Below are 18,413 nucleotides of genomic sequence, written 5' to 3' on the forward strand. Positions count from 1 at the left end.
TAATGCAGTAATAACAGTAATAATATTAATAATGCTAATATAACACCTTTCCTTAAAAAAACTTGTTAAAGTGTTACATAGCTGACTGATAATGGAAGCTAATTAGGTAAAAGAAGATAAAGTGAGAAAATAATGGATGCATATTATATGAAACTTAAAACTAAAAGTTAAAGTTTTACCATATACATTTATTAGTATTTTTATCAGGGGACACATGTTCTATCAAGGTTTCTTTGTGGTATATCACCTTAAGAACATTCAGGCAACATCGTGGGAGGTTACAGAAAAGTTTGGTTGTGACATAATGACGTGCAGGATTTTAGGGGACATTCAGGGATGTTCCGGCAATTATTAGCCCCGAACTGTGATTCTGAAAAATGTTTATTTGTACTGTAAAAGCCAAATCCCCCTGGGGCAAATTTGAGATGTTTCACCAGACTACATTTATGTCTAATTTCAAAGCCTAAACTTCAAAATCACCCTGATGTCTCAGATTGGCTAGTCATTTGTCATTAGTAAGAAAATTGACACACTGACTTTAAACCAAACGGTCAGGTGTTTTTTTTTTTTTTTTGCTGTGTTTTGCTGAGTTGTTAAATGAGCCTACATAACAGAGCCATACGTGAGATGGAAACTTGGGCTGCGAAGGTCAGACCACTTTGGGAGATATTGGCATCATAGTGAAATCGTTGTTCATGTCGTTGTGCGTGTGTGTGTGTGCGCGCGTGCATGTAATTTTCGCATAACACTGCATTGCAAAACGTACTTGTCATATATCAGGTGACACCCCTGGGAGGGAGAGAATTTCTGGACACGGAGATTGGCAATTCCAGTTTTCACCATAGTTTTATTTGCCGATACGATAGAGAGAGAACAAGTTAATTCCACATTTGCCAGTGCAACCCAGTTGTGTGCCCACTCAATGAATAGGTGTGGCTGCAGCCTGCCACAGTGCTGTACAACAACAAATTCTGCAAAATACAATAAAGTTCTGGCCTGCAAAATATCATGCTGACAGAATCAGTCTCATTTATTTTTTGACAAAACCCCTGACAAATTCAAACATGTTGAGACTTTTGGTGATAAATGATCATTCTCTGGAATGACAAGGTTCCTTTTTCTGGTAGCATGGTTCCCGATGGAAGGGGTTAGGATTTAGGTCAGTGTAGAGAAGGAGCTTTCGTATAATGCTGGGGACAACCCAATAACCAAAGCAGTCGCGTATAGTATGAAGTGCCAGAAATGCATCTTAATAAGATCTGACCTGCTTACTTATACAGGAGAGGTCAACAGCATTGCGGAATTGCCCATGAAGCAGGTTTGGCCACATGAATTTCATTAATCAAGCTCTCAGTTTCACACAAGCCAGAAGAAGTGTCTCAACAGGGTATGATCAAGAAAAGAGTGAGACTGTGGAAGCATTCTTTAAGAAAATTGGCTTTCCATCTCTACTGTGGCTTTGTCCAGAACTTCAAGAATGGATCTCTTGAGTGTAAAAGCAGTAGGGCTAGCATCGTTATGACCTACAGATGAGAGCACAAAGCTTTCTCTTAGGTAAACTGTGTGATTAATGTTCTCCTTCGCTTTGGAGCAGCTCACTCATCATCACTGACGTACTCACATCCCACCATGACTGACACATCCTCCCACATATATTTTAAAGCCTGCAAGGAGGAACTGACTATCTCACCAGCAGAGGCAATGTCTACTGCATGCGATTGTAAGACTGCATTGGCTGGTTTAAGGATACTGACCATTTTAAGAAAGCTGCCTGTTCTAAAGAAATTATGTAATTACAGACCACAACACCTAAAGTACAGCCATTGGAAGTGAATTTTATGGTCAAATAAGACCAAAAATTAGTTTTTTGGCCGCACACAGAGCCTCGCTGTGGTTTGGTGTCAGAATCGGAGTCATGAATACTGTTTGGAACTCAGACTTGGGTCTTTCAGCAAGACAATGATCCTGCACATACCTCAAAATCAACCCTGAAGTCTTTAACAGGAAATAAAGATGAATGTTCTGAAATAACCATGACAGTCCTCAGACGAATGGAAAATCTGTGGGGAGATCTCAAACATGCAGTGCATACAAGGAGGCTACTTCTCAGTTAGAAGAGTTCTGCAAGGAGGAATTCCAAAAGAAAGGACAGAAAGACTTACTGGCTACCAAAAATGTACAGGAAATCTGCCAAAGGAGATGTAATTAAGTACTAACTGACAGGGTGCCCACACATGTGCCTGTGCCATGTTCACTTTAATTGTTGTTTTGAATCTGTGATCAGTGCAAATAAATAGCAATAGCTATCATGCATTCAAATGTGGTCATGTCATGTCATGTTTAAATCTGTACCATACAGAATTCAGGTCAGATTCTGTTCACTTAGCGATTCATTGAAACACACTTTGACCTGGGGTGCCAAAACGTTTGCATGCAACTGTACTTGGTGTGCAGAATAGTGCAGAATTTGTATAACATGTACCTGCTAATAATAAGTTGTGCACAGTGCAACATGGCCCTGTATTAATGTGCAGAAGGTGAATTAATTCGGTGACATCCTCATCGTCCAAGATCTTCAGCCATGGATTGTTGAGTGCTGTGCCCTGCACTGCTGATTCAGATATTTAATCCTGGCCACGTCAGTGCCAACTGGCTGGCAGCCTTGCAGGGCAGTACAAAATTTCTCATAGTAGGGGTATGCACAAATAAAATCCATAAGCCCAACCAGAGTACCTCTCCCAGATGTCCCCTGTGTTGTCCAGCACAGGTACAGGATTCACGCTCTGCTCTTCAGTGAGAGTCGTCGGCTGGGTCTTCCGGGGCTGTAGGGAGGTCCTGGACCCCCAGGATCTTTAAAAGGCTGTAGTAGGAATAGACCCAGGGGCGCGACACGCTCTGCGCCAGCTCCAGAGCCTCTGCCTCCTCTCGCAGGGCCCGCCGAAACTTCAGCCGCTGCTCCAGGGCTGCCCTCTGCCTGAGGGGCGGAGACAACAACATGGCTACTCTGCAGCAGTGATGACCCTTTGATCTTATCTCGGCTAATGCTTCAGACAGACAACAAAACTAACTGCTGCATGCCAATGGGCACATGGCAGTATTTCTATACTCTCTTATATATTCAAATACCATTTAGTGGGTACTGTAGCAGGTAGTTAGTTGTCTTTGATGAAACATTTCTCCACATCAAATAGTGTAAATTGTTAGATCCCACTGGGATAGATGTATATTTCAGTTATGAAACCTGTATCGTTTTTATTGTCTATTTTTCTCCAATTATTCTGCCTTCACTATCACGCCTAGAGCTATTGTATACAGTAGATTTCCCCTGACAGGAAATGTTCTCTTGAAAACATTTCAACATAAAGAAGCACCCTCCTGATTTGACTGGTGGGAATCTATTTTTGTCTTGATCAAAAATTATCACTTGGACACTATTGAAGAACTGACACTAATGGAATAATAAACCTCATTGGCACAAATGGCACCAAGATTAAATTATTGATGCATTTTTAAGAACTTTAACAAAAACATACTTCATCCTTCAGTGCAGAAGCATTAAAGTACCTGGCAAGCTGCAACATTGCCTCCTGTCTGGTGACAGCTGCCTCCCCTTCCTTCCTCTTCCTCTCTTCAGCCTCCCTCCTCCTTTGCTCCTCCTCCTTTTGACGTTGTAGCAGGTATGCCTGCCTCTCGTCCTCCTCCATCCCCTGCAGCATCCTCCTTTCTTCCTCCAAGCGCTCCTCTTCCTCCACACGGAGGCACTCTAACTCCGCTGCACGTTGTGGGATGCAGAATCGGGGACATTACAACATTCTTACCATCTGAGTACTGGTGAATTTTTTTGGAAAACCAATGGTAAGTGCCAAAAGCCTTGAACACACGGTACAGTTTTTGCCCCAATTTAGCTTTTGTAATTGCCTTTCAGAGCCAAAGCTATTGGTGAAACTTGCCATGTGCACTATAGCCAATGGAAAACATTTAAATCATTGATGCCAGCAGGGTCTCACCAGCAGTTAGTAGTTTTACAACGACTAATGATAGTTCAGTCAAGCATGCAGCAGCAATAAATACTGATTTTCTGTCAATGTCAAAATGTTTTAACTGCCATAAGTGACAGGTATAAATCAGAATATCAATTTATTGAACACTATAGGCTAGGTTAAAGTTAATTAAACATCTTAATGGAAGTAGCTGTTGGCCTTCAGTATCATTCTTAGCGCTTCATAATTATACTTCTATAATGGCTGGATTCAGTATTTTGAAAATTGTAGGCTTATTGCATTTATTTTTGTTGTCATACTCTTAAATGTATCTACACTTGTTTACATTATGTTGCAATCCAGATGTAATTGATTTTAAAATATCACTAGTAAGAGTAAGAACAAAACAATCAGTATATTTGTATATAACATTCATAAATATGCTTCACGGTTCTCCCTATGCTATTAATTCAACATTTAAAACCAAGCTATTTTATATACATTTTTGGTATACAGACATGGAATAAGTGGAATAAATTACTTGAGCCTGTTCATTATCTCAGTATACAGTTTTACATTGAAAGGTATTGGGACAGTGACACAATATGGAGCCAAAACAACAAAAATTGTGTCACTGTTTGCATTTAACACTACTTGCATTTAACTGTGTTTGCATTATTGGTGGTGGTGGCAGATCTTGGCTTCACCTTAGACCACATCACTACCCTCCAATGCATGCATTTATCCAAAGGATGCAGCATATTGGTGTGGTTTATTCCTTTTCTGTGTGTGTGTGTGTGTGTGTGTGTGTGTCCGAGTGGATATGTGCACCTGCTCTGCGCTCTTCCTCCGCCTGCTTAATCTTCAGGAAGCGCTCCATTTGTCGTTTCTTCTCTTCCTGTCTCCTTTTCTCCTTTTCTCTCTCTGCCTGCTGGCGCCTCACATGCTCCTTCTCCCGCTCCTCCCGCTGTTGGTGCTCCTCCTGCTCCCGCTGTTTCTGCAGCCTGCGGAGAGCACACACACAGATAGCGGAGCTCGGTGTGTCCATGAGCCTGCCCCAGACAGCGGCCTCACACCATGGAGTTACGGGTCCATTTCACTGAATTCACAATCTTTTTCACAATCTCATACGAACAGTTTTCGGCACCGTTTTCTTTCAAGCTTCCCAGACATGTTAAGGTACCAATACCAAAAAAATTTTTTTATTTATTCATTCCAATTTGTGTTACAGCTAGTCAATGTTCCAATACAGGTAATGCCACAAGTCACACAATTGATTATCTTGAACTGAATTTCAAATATGTAACCATCAATTCCTCATAAACTATAAGGCCAACTTGCATAAAACTTGACCTGTGTAATTCTTGCATAGAGTTCTTTTTAAACTTAAAAATGAATAGTATTTATGAGAAAAACTTGGTCACTTTGAGTTAGTTAATATTCAGTATATACTAACAAATATGCAGAGGATGAAGGTGATAATGCAAATATCACTGTTGCCTTTAATCTCCAAAAATCAGTATGGTATGAATTAATTGATCTGTTTTCTAATTTTTGTGAAATATACTTATATTTAATATATGTAAATATACAATTTTTTGCTAAATGGACTCTTTGAATGCTTTAGTTATCCTACATGCCAATAGTTAGGATTATGATATTTTGTCCTTGGTCCCCCTTGGGTCCTTACAATCATATTTTTTTCTTTTTCAGCTAAACAAAAATGGCCACAAACTCCACAGGGATAAACTCAAAAACTAGGTAGGCTTGACAGCAACTGGGAGCCGTCAAAACACCTAATATAGCACTTAATTTGGCCACATGATAACACTATGACTGTGGTGAAGTTTTCAAATTTTCACGCTTCATAACAAATAAACTCTAGGAGCCAAACTGTAGGAGTGCGGTGACATACTTGATTTCCTCAGTACGCTGCTCTTGCTCCTTCTGTAACTCCTGCTTAAAGCGCTCCTCCGTCTCCTCCTTCTCATACTGCCTCTTCCTCTGCTCTTCCCTCTCGGCCCTCTTCCTCTCCACCTCCATCCTGCGCTGCTCTGCCCGGGGAGCCCGCCCTCCGCCCTGCTGCTCCTTGTGGGCCACGCTGCCTCTCCTGCTGCCATCCTGAACACACACATACACATACATCAACACAGCACATGCATTCACACACCTGTATATGGACAGAGCACGTTCATACACAACCACAGATATACAGGTTCGCACATGCAAGCACAGCGCTCATCCATACATGCACAAACATAGCAGTCACACACAATGTAATACATAAAGGTAATTGTAAAGCTAAAGCTCCTCCTTACACTCAAAGTGTTACTGCTTACATCCAAGTTGACATGGTTCTCATGAGATGTCTCTCTTCTTGCTACCTTGAGAGCTAACTGGCCCTCAGTTAAGGAGACAGTAGGTGATTGCAAATTCATCATAGAAAAAGCAGGTGATTGGCTCTTCATCATGGAAACCGCAGGTGATTGGCTGTTCATTATAGAACCAGCAGGTGATTGGCCCTTCATCATAGAAGCAGTCGATGATTGGCCCCTCATCATGGAAACCGCAGACTGGCTCTTCATTCTGGAGGCAGCAGGGGTGTCAGTATGTTCACAGCAGGCCGAATCAGAAGAGCTCAGTCTGCCAGAGCCCAACGCCCTGCTGCTTTGTGACACAGAGGCGTTTAACTTCACCCCTGGTGAGTCACCATCATTAATGCTCCCCCCCAGCGTTGTGCTGGAAGCCCCACGCTGCTTCCCTGGATCCTTGTCTTTCGCACCCCCATCAGAGATCACCCCATCCAGCTTCTTCAGTACATCTGCAGGCCTGTTCATCCTGTCCTCTGTCAATCTCTCCAAAGCATTCTCCCGCACTTTTCCTGAGAGACACCACAGAGACACCATGAATGGAGATGGCTGACTTTGTGTATTCAGAAAAATGAGGCCACAAAATCAGCCACCCCACAACCTCACCAACAACAAACGCTGCACGTTGCTTGCCCTTCCGCTTCTCCCTTGCCTGTGAACCTGAAACATTCTGTGGTTTCTCTTTCAATCCTTTCTCTTTCCTTTTACCCTGAAAAAAAGAATTGGATATGTTACATGGCAGTCTGTGCAATTCATAGTGATATATGTAACACTCAGACACACCAAGGTTGAATTGCTAGTTGCCTCAGTCGATGTCTTTCCGAAAGACTGCTCCCCTTCTGCCTCTTCCCTGTTTCTGGTGTCAGCTTCTTCCTGTTGCTCCAATCTATTCCTCTTGGCCTCTTTAGCATCCGCAGCAAAGTTTGTTTTAACCAGTTCTTGACTGGACTGACCTTTCCCTCTTTTATTAACAGAAAGGAAAATAAGCAGAAAATGTCAAATATCATAGAGACTGAAATTGAAAGTGAAGTTATATATAAATAACATCAACAGTTCTGTCTTTCTACCATTAAAGCAGAAAAATTCTCGTTAGACGTATATTGTGAGTATTTGCCAATGGGTGTGTCCAAGGACAATTGGTGGCACTGGATACTGCACACCACTGCATCTCTGAATTTGCCACATAGATTCAAAAACTTCCTATTACCAACTGAAAGATATGTTTGCATATTTTTCTGTTCTGATATTCCATGCAATTAAAAACCAAAGACTTTTTAAAAATCATACATTAGTATAGAATTCAGGGGAAGTAGAGTGACTGCGGTATAGAGGACTGACCCACTCATGGCTCCAGCTGTTGTGTTAGCAGACTGTTTATTGGACAAAAAGGCTCCTGTTGTGTTCCCTTCACCAGTAGAGAGTGCTGATGCTGAGGGGTCAGAGCTGTGGCCCTCCTCTCTGGGCAGTGGTCCCTTCGAACTTTTCTGACCCAGGCCCAGGGGCCCAGGCTGAAGATCCCATGTTCCCTCTATCCCTTCCTCACCCTGCTGGTCTAAACACAAAAACATGGTTGTGTGTGTGTGTGTGTGTGTGTGTGTGGCACTGAACTGAGGTGAAGTGACAGGAGCCCTGCTTCAAAACTCAGGGTTTCTTTACCTGTGGTGTGACGGGAGAAGTCAGAAACAGGGCCCATCTCTCTGGGCCTCTTAGGGAGGGAACACTGGGTGACAGGATATGCAGAATCATGGTCATGGGTGCATTCTCACAGCAACCAGCAAAACAGTTAAGGGGGTGTGGAAGGAACTTACCTGCTCCTCACAGACTAAATATGAGCCATAACTCTCTTCTGCCCCCTGTTGGCCATGAGGGAGTTCTCCCCCAACACCATCCTGCAGGTCACATGCAATAATAATAAAATTTCTTCCTTGAAGCAGTATGTACGTCTTTAATAAAAATACTGGCAAACATGTATTTGTAATATGATGTCACTGTCACATGAAAGTCCTCAACTTTAATATAAAGTGAGCTGAGAGTAGTGTTCAGTACACCTGGTCTGCACGCGTACCTGTTTGTTCAGGGCAGATTGGTTCATATTGGCTTGGTGACCAAAAGAATTACTGACCAAAGTTCCTAGAGCAAACAAAGGCAATATTTAGAACTGAATTTCAGCACTACTGTAATCAAAGACAATTCTAGGAATGCTTACCTGTGTCTGTTTGCAGTAGAAGGGCCCAGGGCTGACCCTGCATCACTTCTGAGGCATTGAGTCCTGAAAGCAGAAACTGAGCCTCAGTCCATTCAACCTTCCCTCTCCTGTGTGTCCAACTGCCCAAACTATCCTCACACTTAAGAGTTCACCTTCCCACTCCCTAAACTCTCCGCTTTCCTAAAAATCTGCAATCCAACACTTCCTAAACTCTCCCCTTTCCACAACTACCTGAACTCTCCACTTTTCTAAGCCTCCACAACACCACCCCCAAACATTCTTCATTCGTAAATCTACACCCTACCACTCCTAAAAGCTCCTTACTCGTAAATCTACACCCCACTACACCCAAACTGTACTCTTCCTAAATCTACACCCCACCACAAATCCTTGCAAATCAACAACCATTCCCTCATTCCGAGGCACACTTACATACCTCTTCCTATTGTGATGTCATCAAGTAGCTGCTGGTCATTGGTGTCAGCAGCAGAACCCCAGAAGGACAGTTGTATTATCTCGCCATCAGGGCCCATGATGAGGGTACCCACAGCACTGCCTTTCTGAAATTCTGAATAATAAGAGAGACAAGGATTCAACTAAATAAACTCGGCATACTCTCAGCTTTCGATAAATGAGCAAGGTCTATACAGTGCAATTTTGAAATTCCTGTTAAAATGCCCGATAAATAAAATAAACCAAACATAACGCCATAACAGACATAAAAAAGCAAAGAAAACGTAATTGATTGAAATGGAAAAGTATGCAGTTTCCTTTCTAAAAACTTTCTTTTACATCCATGGTAAGGAGAAGAATATCATTGTTGAATAAAGAATACCTCTCAGTTCCACCGGGAGAGTTCCACGGACAACTGCAGTCTGAAGGTTGTCTGGATCACAGCAGTCATGGGGATCAGTGAGGTCCTGTCTGAATAAGGCCATGGAACTCTGTTTCCCAGGACCCTTTCGCCCACCCAGAGGAGGAAGCACACCCAGGGAAGGGAAGTCCTCTGAGGGCAATCACATAGAAAGATGTTGTCAACACATCTTATAGCCAATCCTCCACCTTCTTCCATCTCTAGTTGACTGTGTTCTTTTTCTATCAGAAAACAAGGATGTTGAAGGATAAAACACAAAACGGGGCCTTTTAATCATTTAAATTTCCTTGTGTTATACATATAGCAATATATTTAAACCCTGTAACACATATTTTGAACCCAGACTTAAACACTATGTAGTTAAAACTTAAACTTAAACTTAAACACTGCTTATATTTAGCTTTCGTCACTCTATTAATAATAGGGAGGAGTATACTAGAAGTATCATTCCTGAAACTTTTCCTTCACCACCCTATTCAATCATGTGCTGTGTCCCAGTCAGGCCTACCATTTTACTTTTGTTATTGTGTGTAATTCATTATAAGGAATTCCATTTGCTTACCTTTCCCTGATTCCAGCAGACCAAGACTGTCAAGGTTGAGCTCTTTGGGTTGGATGACAGGTATGGGACTGGATGCCCTGTTTTTTGGTTGGATGGCTGGTATGGGACTGGACGCCCTGTTTTTTGATTGGATGACTGGTGTGGGACTGGACACTCTGTTTTTTGATTGGATGACTGGTGTGGGACTGGACGCCCTGTTTTTTGGTTGGATGGCTGGTATGGGGCTGCACGTCCTGATTTTTGATTGGATGACTAGTGTGGGGCTGGACATCCTGTTTTTGGGTTGGATCGCTGGTGTGGGACTGGATGCCCTGTTTTTGGGTTGTATGGTAGGTATGGGACTGGACACCCTGTTTTTGGCCTCGGTGGATGGAGTGGGACTGGATACCCTGTTTTTGGGCTGCATGGCTGGAGTTGGACTGGACCCCCTGTTGGTACATCCGGTCATAGCAGTCTCCTTTTCCTGTCCAAATTCTTCACAGAAACCCTGCTTCCCATCCATAGCTTGGGTATCATGGCAACCACCTTGGACACAGTGAAGCATACAGAAGACCATGAAGACAGAGCTCAAAGACGCATTTTCTTTCATCTATTCACACACTTAACATAACATAACATAACATAATGATGAGAACAGGCGATTCAGCCGAAAGATGCTCACCATTTTCCTATCACTAAAGGGTACTTAATGCTTATATTTTACCTGCTAACTAGATATTACCAAGCCTGGTCTTGGAAACTCACAGAGTTTCTGCCTCTACAACATGACCTGGAAAGCTATTCCACAAAGCAAAATACTTCCTGATGTCTGTGCAGAATTTACCTTCTGCTCATTTCCATCTATGCCCCCTCGTTCTACTGACAGAACTCAACTGAAGAATCTGTAAGTAATTTACTTTGTTAATCCCTTTTATGAATGGAAAAACCTCAGTCAGATCACCTCTAGGTCTCCTTTTACTAAGCTTGAAGAAATGAAGTATCTTAAGTCTTTCATCACAACTTTTATTCATACCAGGACCCAATTTATTTGCCCTTCTTTGAACCTTTTCCAGAGCCTCTATATCTTTCTTGTGCAGAAATGCACACAGTGTGGCCCGACAAGGGTATTGTATAACATTAATATAAATTCCTTGGATTTGTACTCAGTACTTTTGGCTATATATCCCAGCATCCTGTTAGCCATTTTGAATGCTAAAACACAATGCCTAGAACCTGAAAGGCTTTGATCAACAGCTACTTCCCAAATCTTTTTCAAATTGAGCACATTCCAGTTTTGTTCCTCCCATAAAGTAGCCCTGCTGTATCTTTTTATTTCCCAAATGTAGAACTTTACATTTAGCTGTATAATTTCATTTGCCAGATTTCCACCCAACTCTTCTGGATTCTGTTAAAATATGAATTGATTATTTTAGTAGATTCCAAACTGTTAGGTAAACCTCTCCATTTTGTATCATTTGAAAATATAACTAATGTATTTCTATGTCGATGTCAAAGTCATTTAAGTAAATAAGGAAGAGCAGAGGTTCCAACACCAATCCTTATGGGACTCCACTCCCCATAGTGCCTTGCTTGGGTAAGATCCCTACTACTCGTTTTGCTCTACACTGTAGCCAGTTACAAAACCACTGAAATACCTCCAGTAATTTTTAATGTCATCATTTTGATGATGAGTCCCTCATGTGGTGCTTTATGAAATGCATTTTAGTAAAGTCTAAATGCTTTAGACTCTCTCACACACAAAAACACTCTTCCCCATGTCCATATGCACACTCTGACCCACTCAAACCCTTTGTTGTACTATCACAAACACTAACATACATGCCTACATTAATTAAACACACTTGCACACACAATCAATCGCAAGTGTGTGCACATGCATTCATACAAGCACTCACACATGCAGGTGCACAGTTGCACACACACAGTACCATGCTGCCTCAGCATGTCAGCCTTCTGACTCTGACCGTGTTCGAGTAGTGGCAGCAATAATATCTTTCTGGGCAGTTCTCTCTGTGGGCGGCGGTGGTGAGGGTCCTCAGGGCTTTGCGGAGGTCTGAGGGCCCCTGGACTGTGTGCACGTGTGAGAGTGGGTGCCCCTGTGCTGATATTAGAGTCACCCAGTGGAGGCAGACGCACTGTCCCGCCCTGCTTTTCTAGCCCTGGTGGACCCACAGGCTTCATCTGGGTGAAGAAGATAAAAAAGCTTTGTTGTCAGAAATTTTGCCAAAAATCTTTGAGTGGACAATCACATATTCAATGAGTTTCCAAGCAGGAAACTCATTAAGTATACATTTCATATATCTTACCATCAAACTTTTACATACTCCATCTGTAATATTTTTGGGTTTGATACATGAATAGGAAGCGTGCTTCCTCCTTTATGTACTGTTCATTTGCCTTGGCTCCCTCACAAATAACATTAATTCAAAACACTAACTGTCACTAACTTATATCTAATTTACATAATGAGTAATGAAACTGAAGAGTTGAAAAGTTGATTGTTTGGAGAGGATATTTATGACACCAATGATATGTACATAAATAGGAAAAGAGTTCCTGTCTGTTTTAGAGTGCTGGTGAAATGACTGCTTGCCTGACTTACTGCTCCTTTATCTGGGCCTGACCAAATAAGTGGTATTGGCTTCAGTAGGGGTCCGGATGGCACAGGGGGGAGGTGCAGGGTGGAAAAGGAGCAGGAGTCAGGGGCAGCACCTCCTTTCTGGTCCAGGACATCTGCTCCACATGGCACATGCATGTGCACAAACATGCACATATCACAGGCACATTCACACACACACACACACACACACTCATGCACATATTCATAAATATGAAGGCATAAGTATATACATATGTTAAACTGAATACAGTAGACACAACTTTTCAGACCCTAATAGAATGTCCTTTAAAACTTTGAGATAATGACTGAGGGATCCAGATTGTGACAGATTCCACAAGCCAGCAGGGCAGAGGAACACTGGACTCACAGTTGGTTCCTAGCCGGGTACCATTAAGGTGACCCCCATAGTAGGTGACACGAGAAAGGCGGCTGCAACTCCAGGAGGAGTCCACAAAGGCTGTCTTCAATGGACAGGGCCCCTCTCCAACTTCCCCAGCCCCAGTAGCACTACAATTCCCATGAGCACCTAGGTACTTAGGGTAGCATGTCACATCATGTAGGACCTGGACAGATTTAAGTAGAATAAAAATCTTTTGAAGCAAGTAATACACATATTAGAATCTTTAAAGTACAACTGTCACATTATACTATGCAGTTTAATTCCATAAATTACCTTTTATAACTATAAACACAAATGTTTGTATCATGAAAGAAGAATAGGCTTGTAACAGAGAAACAAAGCCAATAGGTGACATATAGATATTTCCTCTGATAATTATTCACAGTGTACCACTTCACTGCTTTATTTATTTCCACCATTGTTAATTTCAAATACCATGTACCATACCATTTCATTACATGAACAGGAATATAGAGAAACTATGTCATAAAGCTTCATAAAGCAAATGTAGTGTACGTATAACTTTTAGTAATTGCATGTGAAGTTCTGTATGATTTTTATCACTGTGAAAGCAGATGAACTGAGAGAGAGAGCAAGGAGATCATATTTACTGGGCCTTCTTGATGATTCCTGATGTTTCTTGAATTCAACCCCCAATCTGTCTTCCCTGTTTCCGAGATGGGGTTCACTTGAACTCTGGGTGAGTCCACCACAATCCTGAGGCATAGGTTCTTGGTCTCCTTGTGGTCTTCTACATCTCCTGCCTGGGGGACCCTTTGGTTTTCTGTAAATAACAAATAGCTATGGTGACCAGTACAGAGTAGAAGTGTTAACAAGCATATTCACCAGTAAGATACATCTGTTTCATAGCAGGTCACCCACTCTCCTGAGATGGCAGCAGTATACCATCAATATGTCAGAGTAGATGGTCATTTTTATTTATGAAAACTGTGTTCAATAGCTTTAAGTAGTGTTGATAACACAGTTATGTTGTCATTATTCTACTTCTGTTTTAATGACTGCACTGAAGGGTAGAGTTTGTGACTTTTTGTTTTGCAGTACAGTACTGGTCAGTACCTGTTGAGGTGAGATGGCTATCCACCCAGTTCTTGACTATGCCCTCAGGAATAGGAGGTAGGCGGCTTTGGGGTACTGTGTAGGGTCTTGGGTGGAGGAAGAGGAAGCCTGTCTCATCCTCACAGTCACATGGGCTGGGGTTTGGAGCAACTGGCTGATCCTTGGAGTGGTCATAGATGATACCTTTAAAAGGGCGGACAGTCTTTCAGACAGTCAAAACAGCAACAGTCAGCATAGCCTCTAGTAAAGAGAATTTAAATCATGAAGCACATAGTTATGCATTTTGTTTTTTTTTAATCTGCCAATATTGCTTCAGCATCCAATGTAACTATTATTCATCATGCTCTTATATTTAAGAACTTTAAAACTGCTATTTATTAAAGTGACTGAAATGAACAACCTTTGAGGACTTTATCAGGCTTGCATTATAGTTCCCTATTCATGATGCTGTTGACTCAATTTGCTACATGTTTCTGATCATCAGTAATAATCATTCTAGCAATTAAAATTTCCAGCAAAATTCAAACTCTTTTCTTACTTGTAGAACTAAGGCATTGAGTTGGTTGGCGCTGAGCTGAATGCTCACTGCATGGTATTTGCCCAGAATCAGGTGGAGCAGGAAAGCAGTTGACTAATCCCGGGTCTTTAGTGTCATTTCCTCCTGAGACCCGGCAGAGAAAAGGACATAAAAAAGGAAATAATACATTTTTTTGGACATAATACCAGTGTCTTTGATGCAGTGAAAATACATTCAAAAATGTTATGTATTTTATTTTTATCGAATGTCCCTTGTAGTATAGCTTTCAACGTAATGGAATATATTGTTCTTGATATTTAGACCAGAGATTCTCAGGTGGATGTTACCTTCAGGATTTTTTGGGTCACACGGTGAGGTTGGAGGGTGCCAGGTTTGGCTCAGTTGAGTGACAGGGGGAACCAGTGGGGAACCAGGGGAGAGAGGCGGGCATGGTTGAGCATCCACAACATTATTGGCATCCTGTGGCTGAGAGGAACACAGAAAATAAAATATGGCTGTTTCTCATAGCACATGCACAAATACATTTTGTGTGTTTAGCAAACACGTCTATGCTGACAGAAATTTATGACAGTCAGATTATGTGTTTTTGTGTATCTTTCTTTTGTCTCTGTGTACACAACATTATTTGACAAATCTCTGAGACAGACTTGAAACTTAAATTAAACTTTCCACTATTTCATTGAATTCCATGTTGACAAATCCATAAATCCACCCCACTTAAATTGTTCAAGGACCATACTAGTTGAGAATGGCATTAATAAGAACATGGTTCCTAAGGAACAAAGAAAACATTTGAACTGACAGGCCATTTTTTTTTGTGAATTGCTGAGGTATTTCAACAGATGGCAGCCTATAGATCAACCGGCAAGAAAAGAAACCTTTTCATTGTGTAAAGATTTTCAGTTCACACCCAAGGCTAATAACAGAGATGAATAAAAAGTGTTCTTATCTGTCTGAACGGACAAAGAATAAGATAACTGCAGATCTCTCCATGTCCCGGTTTAAGGACTAGGTAAACACTCGAGGTAGATGACTCATGGTAAAACTGTCACTGGCACATGTAACACGTTCCTTCAGTTAATTTAGATAAATAAGAACATATAACATACATAATAATGTCTGACAATGAAAACATGTCATTCAGTCCATCTTGGCTCATTTTTTGCCTACAGTCAACATTACATCCAGCATTATCTCAAGGCTGGTTTTGATCACTCCACAGTCTGTGCTTCTACAATGAAATGTGATAATATGTTCCAAGTATTAATAACCCAGTGTAAAAGAAAACACTTCCTTCTGTCAGTGTGAAATTGACAGGAACACATTCTCAGTGGTTTATGGGTCAAAAATGTGTCTGTCCTATCTGGGTGTCACATTATATTTTTCACATTATATTCAAACCTTTAGCTCAAATCCTGTTGAACAGCACAGGCACCTTAACATTCCTGTCACAACCAGTCATGGGAAAACATGAATAAAGTCACAAATCACCCCTACAGATACAGGTTGCTAGATTCAGTACTTGTCAAACTGTACCTGCTTTTTGTCATAAGCCAAGATAGCCCCAGTCAGATCCCTTAGTGTGCGCAGCTGAAGTTGCACTTCTTGTACGGAATGCTGGCTGCCACGCCTCTTCCTGCTCGCGTCCTCTGGTTTGCGAGGCAGGGCCAGTTCGGCAGAGTACAGTAAAAGTGGCCCCTTCCTGGTGCTGTAGGTTTTCGGGGGTGCAGGCTCTGCCCCACATCGTATCCTTCCACTTTCAGACAAGCGAAGCAGCGGATGGCTGGACTTCCAGTTAAAATAGTCCTCAGAGAAATAATCAAAAATACATTAGCCTTGCCCTTATTTTTTTAGATCCAAAGCTGTACAGTGCAATATGAGGGAGTTCAGATTCATACTCCCTTATCCTCCATTCTTCCCTTTCTCCTCCACATTGTTTACAAGTACAACCGTCTACAAAATACATTGTGACAGGTGGACTATTGTTCAGCAGATCAGATGACTAGTCTTACCTCAGGTTCAAAGCAGACTTCAATCCTCCCACTCTGGCTGTCCACCTGTGTCCGGACCACATGGCCACACCCTCGACTCAGCAGCGATAGAGCGAAGTCTTTCATCTCCAAAGGGAACCAACTCCACCCTGATAGGCAAGGAAAAGACACCTTTCTAAAAATCCCTCCAAAATCAAATGCATTCAATTTGCCTAGTCAAGAGGTTAAAGTGACTTTTACAAAGTTCCAGCTCATCAATCACCCCCCAGTCTTACATTTAATGGGTTGCAACAAATTTAACAATAGAGGTCCCACTCAAGGTTTTTTCACTGAAGGTTAGCAGGGCAAGAACTACAATAAACGTATTCACCTTAAGATAAAGGCTTCATTCAGTTTGGTTCATTTCTCTAAATTTTCCCGCATAGGTAGTAGACATTATAGCAATGAGGTAGGTTTATGAATATGACTGGGTACTCCAATGTGGGTTATGGTTTTGAAACAGAATTTGTTAGAGTATTTTTACTTCATGGGTACTCATCTTCCTAACCGATTCAAAAAGTACAAATGGCAAATACAAAAGTCACATTACCTAGCAGAAATCTTGAATTTCATATGTTGGTAGATCTTGTGATTGAAATTGAATATTTTTTCATTATGCACAGACCCATTAGCTGTCTTCACTTTTTCATATATGGACATTAATTTTTTTTTATCAGTGAGGGCTGCCATTTTGCCTGGATATATTCATAGATTCTATTTTCACTGTCTGGCTTGTGTCATTAACTGTGCCCAGTGATTACCACAGTGATTGCCAGAGTGATCAATACATGAAAATACACTTTCGTTTCATTTCTCTACTACACAAGTATAACACTTCCTGAGAAGTTCTCACAACCACTTCAACACTTTTTATGTAAGTTTGGTTATCCCAAATGGTGTTCATTTCTAAGTAAGAGAGAAAAATGAGAAGCATAAACAGTGCTCAAACACAGACATGACCACACAGACCTGATCAGTGATCCTTAGAGTACTTACTAAGTGGTTTAAATCACCCTATTCACTACCTGCTAATAGCAGGACTGAAAACTGGTTACCCCTCATATGTGCAAGGATATTGTAAGTGAACTTGGTCCCATTAAGACAGGGGAATTCAAAACTGCTAGTAAGTTTCTTTAGTCCAACATAATGTACATCCAAATTTGAATAGAAACAAAAATGAAAGAGCTACCTGCCGTTTATAATTATATGTGTATCTATTATGCATATATAAATAGATATGCTGTATGTACACATATCTTCACACAATATAAAATGGCTTAACAAATCAAAGAACTAAAAGGAGTTAATTATTTACAATTCTAACTAACAATTATTAGAGACAGAAGAGTAGATATGAGTGTGATAGTCACACAGAATGATTGAGAGTCCGCACTACTCACATAACTTCACACATAGGCATTTTATCCTACCTGAGTTTCACTCTGTTCCTCTTCAATAAAGCAGACTTCGAAATCAAGGGTGTACATGTACTTGTAAGAGTGGGTGCAGGAGGTGTCACTTTGCCACAATGGGACCCAGATTTCAGAGCCCCCGTCCTGACTTTGTGTTTGACAAGTCTTTACAAGGTTCGGCTGTTGCTAGGTCCCACAGAGCTCCCTGGCTAAGCACAAAGACTTGTTTCCCTGTTGCTATGGTTGCCCCACAGAATTTCCCTCCCGCCTCTTGGCCTCCAGTCTTTGCCACCTTTCCCTCTCCAAAAAGCACAACGCAATCAAAGAGAGAAGTACGCGCTGAGC

At 41.5% G+C, this 18,413-nt stretch overlaps 1 protein-coding gene across 3 annotated transcripts; it reads right to left on the reverse strand.

The window, feature by feature from the left end:
* Positions 1-827: 827 nt before the first annotated feature.
* LOC135250789 (uncharacterized) lies at positions 828-18,268 on the reverse strand. 3 transcript variants are annotated; one of them, XM_064327501.1, is made up of 25 exons: positions 18,087-18,268; positions 16,639-16,766; positions 16,163-16,432; positions 14,953-15,091; positions 14,627-14,749; positions 14,089-14,271; positions 13,623-13,795; positions 12,979-13,174; positions 12,594-12,724; positions 11,956-12,172; positions 9,992-10,516; positions 9,391-9,561; positions 8,992-9,123; positions 8,556-8,618; positions 8,415-8,479; positions 8,158-8,238; positions 8,006-8,069; positions 7,688-7,901; positions 7,154-7,310; positions 6,956-7,058; positions 6,299-6,861; positions 5,896-6,101; positions 4,812-4,984; positions 3,565-3,772; positions 828-2,974 (listed from the first exon to the last, which is right to left on the reverse strand). In XM_064327501.1, the coding sequence occupies exons 2-25, from the start codon at positions 16,741-16,743 to the stop codon at positions 2,791-2,793; spliced, it is 4,446 nt and encodes a 1,481-aa protein (XP_064183571.1). In that variant the 5' UTR covers positions 16,744-16,766; positions 18,087-18,268; the 3' UTR covers positions 828-2,790. The 3 variants fall into 3 exon arrangements, with proteins under 3 accessions (XP_064183571.1, XP_064183570.1, XP_064183569.1); XM_064327500.1 differs by having other exon boundaries at positions 6,320-6,861; positions 11,920-12,172; XM_064327499.1 differs by having other exon boundaries at positions 11,920-12,172.
* Positions 18,269-18,413: the final 145 nt, after the last annotated feature.

The sequence above is a fragment of the Anguilla rostrata genome, chromosome 3, assembly GCF_018555375.3.
Source record: "Anguilla rostrata isolate EN2019 chromosome 3, ASM1855537v3, whole genome shotgun sequence".
NCBI classification, from domain to species: Eukaryota; Metazoa; Chordata; class Actinopteri; order Anguilliformes; family Anguillidae; genus Anguilla; species Anguilla rostrata.